Raw genomic sequence first — 9680 nt, 5'->3', positions numbered from 1 at the left:
AGGAATTCACTAAAAGAAATACTAAAGGAGGGCTTCCCTGGTGGCGCAGTGGTTGAGAGTCCACCTGCCGATGCAAGGGACAGGGGTTCGTGCCCCGGTCCGGGAGGATCCCATGTGCCGTGGAGCAGCTGGGCCCATGAGCCATGGCCGATGAGCCTGCGTGTCCGGAGCCTGTGCTCCACAGCAGGAGAGGCCACGGCAGTGAGAGGCCCGCGTACCACCAAAAAACCAAAACAAACAAAAAAACAAAAACAGAAAAAAAGAAATACTAAAGGAAATTCTATGGGCAGTAAGAAAATTATTCCAGATTGAAATGGAGGAATAAAGACCAAAGACATACAAATGGGGTGTGTGTGTGTGTGCATATATATGACTTTATATATAGATATATGAATGATAATAGTATTTTTTTCATTTAAAAAACTATGGTAAAATAATACAAAATTTACCATTGTAATCCTTTTCAGGTGTACAATTCAGTGGCATACCTACATTCACAATGCTGTACAACCATCACCATTATCCACTTCCAGAATGTTCCACCATCCCAAGCAGAAACTCTGTACCCAATAACAACCCCAGGCCCTGGTAACCTCTACTCTACTGTCTCTATGAATCTGCCTATTCTAGATACATCATGTAAATAGAATCATACAGTATTTGTACTTTTGTGTCTAGCTTATTTCACTTAGCATGATGTTATCATGGTTCATCCATGTTGTAAGTATGTATCAGAATTTCATTCTTCAGGCTGAGTAATATTCCATTGTATGGATATAGCACACTTTATCCATTCATCTGTTGATGGACATTTGGGTTGTTTCTACCTTTTGGCTGTTGTGAATAATGTTGCTATGAACATTGGTTTACAAGTACCTGAGTCCCAAGTATGAGTCAATTCTTTTGGGTATCTATCTGGGAGAGAAATTGTTGGAACACATGGTAATTCTATGTTTAACTTTTTGAGGAGCCACCAAACTGTTTTCTGGATCAGCTTCATCGTTTTATATTTCTACCAGTAATGCACAAGGGTTCTAATTTCTGTACATCCTCACCAACACTTATTTTCTGTGTTTCTGATAATAGCCAGTGGGTGTAAAGTGGTATCTGTGGTTTTGATATACATTTCACTCATGACTAATGATGCCAAGTTCCTTTCACGTGCTTATTGGTTATTTGTATGTCTTCTTTGGAGACATATTTATTTCAGTCCTTTGCCAATTTATAAATTGGGCTGATTTTTTGTGCTTGTTGAATTGGAGAAGCACTTTATATATTCTGGTTATTAGGCCCTTATTAAATAGATGACTTGCAAATATTTCCTCCCATTCTGTGGGTTGTCTTTTCACTCTCCTGATAGTATCCTTTGATGCACAAAAGTTTTTAATTTTAATGAAGTCAGATTAATTTTTCCTTTTGTTGCCTGTGTTTTTGGTGTCATATATAAGAAAACTTTGCCAAATACAATGTCATGAATATTTGCCTTCATGTTTTTTTCTAAGAATTTTATAGTTTTAGCTTTTAAATCTAGGTCTGTGATCCATTTCTTCATTAATTTTTATATACTGTTTAAAGACCCAACTTCATTTTTTAAAATTTATTTGTTTTTATTTTTGGCTGTGTTGGGTCTTCGTTTCTGTGCGAGGCAAGGAGGGGCCACTCTTCTTCATGGTGTGCGGGCCTCTATCGCGGCCTCTCTTGTTGCGGAGCACAGGTTCCAGCTGCGCAGGCTCAGTAGTTGTGGCTCACGGGCCTTGTTGCTCTGCAGCATGTGGGATCGTCCCGGACCAGGGCTCGAACCCATGTGCCCTGCATTGGCAGGCAGATTCTCAACCACTGCGCCACCAAGGAAGCTCCACCAACTTCATTCTTATGCACGTGAGTATCCAGTTTTCCAAGCACCATTTGTTGGAGAGACCTTTCTTTCTCCATTGAATGGTCTTGAAACCCTTGTGAAAATCATTTGGCCATAGAAGTAAGGATTCATTTCTGGGCTCTCAGTCCTACTCCATTGGTCTGTATGTCTGTCCCTAAGTCAGCACCACATTGTTTTGATTCCTGTACCTTTATAATGTTTTCAGATTGGGAAGTGAGTCTCCCAACTTCTTTTTCAAGATTGTTTTAGCTATCCTGGGTCCTTTAAAATTCCATACAAATTTCTATTAAAATTGCCATTGGGCTTTGGTAGGGACTGCATTGATTCTATACTATATTGCTTTGGGTACTATTGCGATCTTAATACTGTCTTCCAACCCACAAGCATGGGATGCCTACTTATTTAGGTTTGCTTCCTTCAGCAATGTTTTGTAGGGATGTATATCTCAGTGTACAAATTCTGCACCTACTTGGTTAAATTTACTAAGTATTTTATTTTTTTGACGCTACTGAAAATGGAATTTTCCTTATTCCCCTTTCAGATCGTTGACAGTGTATAGAAATACAACTGATTTGTGAATTTATACCCCAGAACTTTGCTGAATTTGTACTGTAACTGTGCGCTAACTTTGGGTTTAGTTTGTTTTTTTTTCAGTTCCTTAAGGCATACAGTTATTGATTTGATCTTCTAATGTAGACATTTATAGCTATGACTATCCCCCTGAGCACTGGTTTCACTGCATCCCATGTTTTGGTATGCTGTGTTCTCATTTTCATTCTTCTCAAAGTATTTTCTAATTTCCCTTGTGATATCTTCTTTGAACCATTGGTCATTTAAAAGTGTGTTGTTTAATGTCCACGTGTTTGTGGCTTCTCCTAAATGTTCATTCCCTATAACCCAGTAATTTCACACTTCAGTATATGTCCAACAGGTATGTGAGCAAAACTGCACCAAAAGATATACAGAATGTTCACATTTGGCTACTAATAGCAAAAAACATAAATTAATGAAAGAATGGATAAACTGAAGCATAGTCATCTAATGAAATACTATACAGCACGGAAAATGAACAAACTACACAACACGAATCTCACAAATATTGAGCAACAGAAGCCACCCCCCGCCTCCACAAAATACACATTTGAGTGATTCCATCTATTTATTTTTTAATTTGGCCACACCGTGCGGTATGCAGGATCTTAGTTCCCTGACCAGGGATTGAACCTGTGCCCCCTGCAGTGGAAGTACAGAGTCTTAACCACTGGACCACCAGCAAGTCCCCTATTCCATCTGTTTAAAGGGCAAAGAATAGGCAAAAGTAAAGTACGTGATTAGGATTGTGTTTTGGTAATTAAACTATAATTATAGTTAAAGGAGTGATTTTCATAAAAATCAGAATAGCGATTACCTTGGAGGAAAAGGCAGACTGTACTGACCAGGAGGGAGGACAAGAAGGGGATTCTAAGGTGTTGGTAATAGTTTCTTGTTGCAGTTGGTTGTTTCACAGGCCTTTGCTTTATGGTAATTCACTGAACTGTACTTTTGAAGTAATTCAGTGAGGTGTGCTTTTTGTGTGGTATATTTCACAGTATAAAAGATAAATACAGTGGCCTTGAGTTGGTAACTAAGCCTTAAACACCTCATAAAAGCAAGGGTAAAAAAAAAAGCAAGGGTAAATACTTTCTGGAGGAACCCACCTTCAATTCAGGTCTCAAAGAATTTTCAGATAGTTACCAAATTACCTGGGTTCAAAGTAGGGGAGAAAAAAGTTTACAAAACACACAAAGAAGGAAGTCATCATTAGTGAGAGCCAGCCGGAATAAAAGGCCTCAGAATTAGACCCACAAAGACCTTGGGTACTGGAAGTAACATAAATAGAATATGAAACAGACAAATCTCTAAAACTGATTAAAACGGAAAGCATAAATTAGTATTAATGATAAAAAGATGCTGCAGAGACTAATTAGCTTACAAAAGAATATTTTGAACTTTATACCAAAGACTTGTAACGAGATGAAATACACAAATTCCCAGAAACCTGTAACTTAACTGACTTAAATGTGAATAATTTGCAAACATTAAAAAATCAAATCAGTATTTTAAAATCTTTCCTTAATAAAAATAATAGCCCAGAAATTTTACTGCTGAGTTCTACTAAACATTCAGGGAACAAATAATTCGAATCCAGGGTATAGAGACAATTCTCCTTAGTCTCACTGTAGGGAACTTACTTTGAAACCAAAACCTGACAAAGACAGTGTAAGAAAACGATAGGTCAATATAACTCATGAACATGGATATTTAGAAACCCTAAACCAAATACTGGCAAAACAAAGTAAGAAATGTGTAAGATAAAACATCATGAACAAAGTAGATTTACCCATGAAATATGCTGGTGTGCACTGAAAAAGAATCACAGTGATACAACTACATTAACTGATCTAAAGGGGGAAAATCCTATGTCTCAGTGGAAGCAGAAAAAGAACCAATAAGGTGATAGATCCCTTGTGACAAAATAAAACAAAAATAAAATACAAGCTCCTATCTCGTGGTTGGAAAAGGAACCTGTTACCTGTTATCTAACAAGTTCATAAAGAAAAAGAAAGTTCCAAGAATTAGAACATTTCATTGCAGATGATATGGCTGTGAAACGTACAGAATTTAACAGAATCCAGATTCTTAATTAGAATGAGACTTTGGCAAGAATGCTTACACAATTTACAAAACCAATTAAATTTCCATATGGCAACAACAAAAACAGGTAGTTAAGAGGCCACTTAAGTTTCGAAACTTAAGAAACCTAGAAACAAGCCGCCCCTGCAGCCAGCTCTGGGGGACGCGCTCTGCCAGCACACGCCCGTGGCGCACGCCCCCCGCCCTTCATGGGCCTCTCCTCTCCTGCCTGGGCTTGCCGGGGATGGAGGCCTCACCTGGCTCCTGGCTTCAGGACACCACTGGTCTAGGGTGGCCACCAAGGAAGTGTCGGGTCAATCACACCCTCAGGCCTCGGGAGGCCTGTACGCTGGGAGGGCGCCAGGCCCGGGATCTGCACTCAAGGACCTTTTCCTCTTCTCTCTACCTAGACAAGCTTCAGGCCTTGAGGAGCACAGCTGAGCATCCCTTCCTGTTCTCTTGGACTCCCGTACCTCACCTTTGCCAGTTTTATTTTCCATTGGCCTGGGGGACTGTCTCCCTCCATGATGTACAGCCTAGCAGGGCAGGGTCGCACTTGGGTTTCTCAATACCCACCAAGCCAAGCGTGGTACCAGGAGCATGGCAAATGTGCAATAAGCATTTGAATAACTGCATTTTTTGTCTCTGGTGGTCTCCAACAGAAGGCAGGCAGGCGTCTGAAGTTTCGCACCTCTGTGCCCCCAAGCACCCAGCACATTAGCCTGTTCTGTCTCTGGGGACCACTTGACGGGAGTGGAGACCAGGCAGGCACAGGCCAGCTTGGCCATCACTTACTCTCTGGGAAGTAAGCCAAGCCCATGCCGTCTTTTCAGCTTTCCCCACACAGCTTGCTTGGGGCTCTAACAGGCCCGCCATGCACTCCTGGGCCCCCACTCCCACGCGGAGGGCAAACTGTATACAGTGGTTGGGGCAGGTGCGCTGCACTGCCAGGACCCCAGGTCAGTCCGAGTCCACACTGCTCAGAGCTCCTCTCCTGAGCTGCCACCGGCCAGACTGAGCAGACAGCCCGCAGCCAACCTCGCTTCTTCAGGCCTGAGGTTAAGATTCTGCTCGTTTAGGGATTCCAGGGCCTGGACTTGGGGTTCTGCTCCAAGGATGACCTCTTACCTGCTGGCTTCGGGGTCAGCAGATGACCAGGCAACCTTCTTGCGCACATACTGTCACAAAATACACCAAACATGAGGCAGACAGGAATCACACACCTTGGGCAAGGGTGGGGGGTGATATTGATGCAAAAGAGCAAATGAATGCACAAACGAGATACCTGGTTCAAACTGGTTTATTTCCACCTGTAACACTAGCAGAGGAGAGTCCAAAACAGACTGACATACATGGATATAGTTTAAGTGTAAGAAAGAAGATGTGAACTATGTACACGGAGGGAGGGAAAGGATTTTTCGTATCAACCTTTTCCTGTTTTGCAACTTCTGAACAGTAGAAACTAAACGTTTTTTCCCAACTTAAGTTAGTATGAAGGAATACAGCTTTTACGATCAACCATTTGTCCTTAAGCATAAAACGTGAGAAATTTTGGCTGCAGTTGTCTTGGCTCCTGAAGTCCGGGTATTGTCAGAACATAAGAAAAGAGATCCCATGAAGCCCAGAAGGAACTTAATGGCAACGATGTCCAATCGAAGGGCAGACACGCTGCACACCACGCAGATGACAACTGATGTCAGCCCTCCTCGACTCCAAGTAGAAAGCAGTACTTTCATCAAACGAACCGGAAGTGAGCCAAACAGTTAAAAAGTCAGAATGAAGAATGAAACAATTCTTTTCACATAGAGGAGGGATACTCCTTCAGCCCCATTTAAAGTGAATTCTGTGCTGAGTCCCTGCTCCTCCAGAAGGAGAAACTGAAGGTCAGTTATTGCTAGCAAAGCCAGAGGCGGCCCCTTTTCCACCTCGAAGATGTTTCACACGAAAAGGCTGTTGGTTTGGCTTGAAGGCCTCGGAGGAAGGAGGGGTACAGAGGTGGAGGCAAGCCCTGTGCAGCAGGGGGCAGCTCAGGTCAGCTCGGGCCACCTTCCGCCTCCTTGAGACCAGAGGCTTTTACCCACTTGGAGGTGAGCAGAGGGTGTTATCTGGGCCCCTGGGGAGGAGAGGCCACCATACTTTGCCAACCAAAACCTAAGGAGCAATCAAAGCCCAAAGGATCAAAGCCCAGTGGCCAGAAGAGCAGCTTTGGAAATGAATGTCAGTTGCAGGGGTGGGGGTTGCCCAGCTCACGTCTGGGGAGCCGAGGTCTTTGAAACGCAGGTCAGCTGTGACTTGGGCAACAGCATGGACACGGGTGGCTAATAAGGCCACAATTACTGCCACCACCGCCCAGGGTCTATGCTTGAGTAGACATGAGGCAGTGGGAACTGAGGACCGGAGGGCACGTGGTAAACAAAGGATGGATTTTTATCAGAAAAGAGAGGATACTCGACGACGTGCCTGCCCCATTGACCTTGCACAGCCTGCGCCAGGTGAACTCGGGCATAGGTAAGGTTCCTGAGAACAGGTGGTGAACCAGACGGGGCGAGACAGGCACTGCTCTGTAGGCGACATGAGGCCTCTGAAGGACACTAATAGTGCTACATCTCCTGGGCTGCTGAAACGTAGGCAAAGAACAGGCTTTATTGCACATTTCGTTCTTAGAAAACTGGGGATTGCCCTGCAGAGGTCCTTGTAATCTGCAGGAACCCGACATCAACGCAGGTGGAATCACGGGTGACCTCTGAAACTCAAGGGAAGAAAAAAAAGTCCAGTGGTTGGTCTTTCCGGGGCCATGCTTGCACCTGGGATCCTCAGGCCAGATGGACCTCGTCTGGCTTGGCCACTGTGGTGGGCAGATGCCTGGGAGGAGGTAGCGTGCCCAGGAGAGCTGGGCGGACCTGTTTGCTCTCCGACCGGGGCCAGACACACTGCCAGCAGGAAGCTGGGGCAAACTTTCCAAACGGGGAAAACTTCTTGGCAAACGTGCAGGTTCCGGAAAGAGGCTGGAACCACAATTCTCAATTCCAACGGGCCTGACTCCCTCTCTCCTTGCCTGGAACCAGACCACCCAGAGGAGCAGATGTAGACCCTGGGCTGGGAGGGCCCTGGGCCCAGCTCCACAACATCAGACTAGAGGTAACAAAAGGATCACAGACGGGGCGGGAAACAAGAGAGCAGGTTACATTACAGACGCTGATTCTGAAACAGTCTTTCTGAGCTCAAGAAACTGGCGGCAGATAGCCCACGTAAGGCCGTAGAGAACCCCGTCAGGCTCTGTCTGTCCATCCGTCTCCCGAGCAGCCCAGCACTTCATATATAAATGGGGTGGTACCGCTTGTGGCTGATCTTTTTCCTGCAAGTTGGGCAAGTGTTAGCATTCTTAAGGGAATCACGGAGGCACTGGCTACAGAAGACGTGGCCACATTCTGTAGAAACAATGAGACGTCCATTCTGCACAATCTAGAAAACATAAAAAAGAACAGGCTTCACGTCTGGCCTTGTACCAGAGCAGCGGGAGCCCCCAGAGAATCCACTCCCGCCCGTCTCTAAGATGCCGAATGAGAGGAGGGGGGCCAAGGGCTGCAGCAGGAAAAGCAGGGAGATGGTCTGGAGAACTAAAGATGCTGCTCTGTAGGCTCAGGCAAGTGTGAGCGGTGTCTCTGAAGCCGAGAGCAGAGGCAGCAGCCAGTCTCCGGCAGCGACAGCCCAAGGGGGTTTGATGGACCTCCAGGCACCCAGTGGGGCAGTGCCCTAGGGCCTGGGGCCACAGTGAACACTAGCAGCTTCCAATTAGGCCAGGTAGGGAATACACAGGACTGATGCACTTGCACAGGGCAGCCCAGAGTTCAAGACTGTAGGGCGCAAGAAGATGGTACCCTCCCCCTTCACAGAGGTGTGCCAAGCCATGTGCCAACCCAAGCGTGACTGCAAAACAGAGACATCAAAAGCCCACCCAGTGAGGAGTGCTCTCTCATCTAATTCTTTCACTGAAGCAGTTTGAGAACCAGAATCAGGGAAGACACAGCTAAGTTTGCTTACCTCCGAGTACCCGTCCATGCAGATGGGACAACTGACAGTACCAGAGGGCCTAAAATCACAGTGCTCATGTCAGTTCCTCAGCAAACGCAAACATCAATTACTCTTAAGTGGCTTCATGTAAGCAGCCCACATCCCCTCACAAGAGCCTCCTCTGACCCTGCCTTAGCACAGGCACCCGGGACACTTACAAGATGGCCGGCTGTCCCGATGGGGGGTGGGGGAGGCTATGAGAAAGGGGAGGAAAGAGATGGGGGCAAGAGAAGGTGCAGGCAACTGGAGTCGCCCTGTCCCCGCCCTGCACCTCTGGCCTATGCTCCCTCAGAGCCCCCTTCCAGCCTCCCTGTCTGGGGCAGGGGCTGCGCCTAGCACCCTCTTCCTCCAAGCATTCCTGTTGCAGAAGGCCGGGGGCTGCTGGGTCTGTTCTCCACCCCAGGTGGTGGGGCTTGCCTCCAGCCTGGAGCTATTCACACCCGCCCAGCCAGTGCCTGGCACGCCCTGGTCACAGTGCGAACAGCTGAGCCCAGCTCCAGATCCACCTGCCACCCAGATGCTACAACGAGCCCTTCTTGAGCCCACGGCTGAAGGTCAGTGTCTCTAATACCCTGCTTCCTGCCCCAACCTCTCCACTGAAATATGGAGAGGACGGAAGAGGCTCCTCACACCAGGGACAATGGGGTCCCACGGATCCAGAAGCTTCCCGGCAGAGAGCCTGTCCCCAGCACGGCAGCAGCAGAGCAGCGGGCACGCTGGTACCTGAGTCCAGTAGCGGCCTCCTCCCGGGCGTTTCTGGGGGTGTGGGTGGTCACATACACGTCCTTGTCCCTGGGCAGCTCCTCGTCATCACTGCTCAGCACACAGCTGTCGGCGTGCTCCTGGCGCAGCCTCCTGCCGTTCCTCCTTGGCCGCCTCCTTTCTGAGATGTGAGCCCATGTTCAGGGCAGGGCCTCCCAGTCCTACCACCCTCACCACCCACCCTCCTTTCTGACTGGGAAAAGGCCAGTCCCAGCTGCACGGAGACCACCCTCCTGTCTTCCCAAGATAAGCAGCCCCCACCCCTGCTGCGTGCAGATGCCCAAGGGGACGCCTCCTC

At 46.9% G+C, this 9680-nt stretch overlaps 1 protein-coding gene across 1 annotated transcript in view; it reads right to left on the bottom strand.

Moving 5' to 3' along the window:
- Nucleotides 1-7861: 7861 nt before the first annotated feature.
- RNF4 (ring finger protein 4) overlaps nucleotides 7862-9680 on the bottom strand; it is a 19816-nt gene continuing 17997 nt past the window's right edge. The window contains exons 5-7 of the mRNA XM_007471618.1: nucleotides 9344-9503; nucleotides 8591-8639; nucleotides 7862-8011 (exon numbers count right to left, since the gene is read on the bottom strand). Coding sequence (XP_007471680.1) covers nucleotides 7862-8011; nucleotides 8591-8639; nucleotides 9344-9503 — 359 coding nt within the window. The remainder of the gene's footprint in view (nucleotides 8012-8590; nucleotides 8640-9343; nucleotides 9504-9680) is intronic.

The sequence above is a fragment of the Lipotes vexillifer genome, unplaced genomic scaffold, assembly GCF_000442215.2.
Source record: "Lipotes vexillifer unplaced genomic scaffold, Lipotes_vexillifer_v1.1 scaffold328, whole genome shotgun sequence".
Taxonomy (NCBI): Eukaryota; Metazoa; Chordata; class Mammalia; order Artiodactyla; family Lipotidae; genus Lipotes; species Lipotes vexillifer.
Note: the sequence above shows the minus strand (reverse complement) of the source record. Positions and strands in the feature narration are given on the sequence as shown.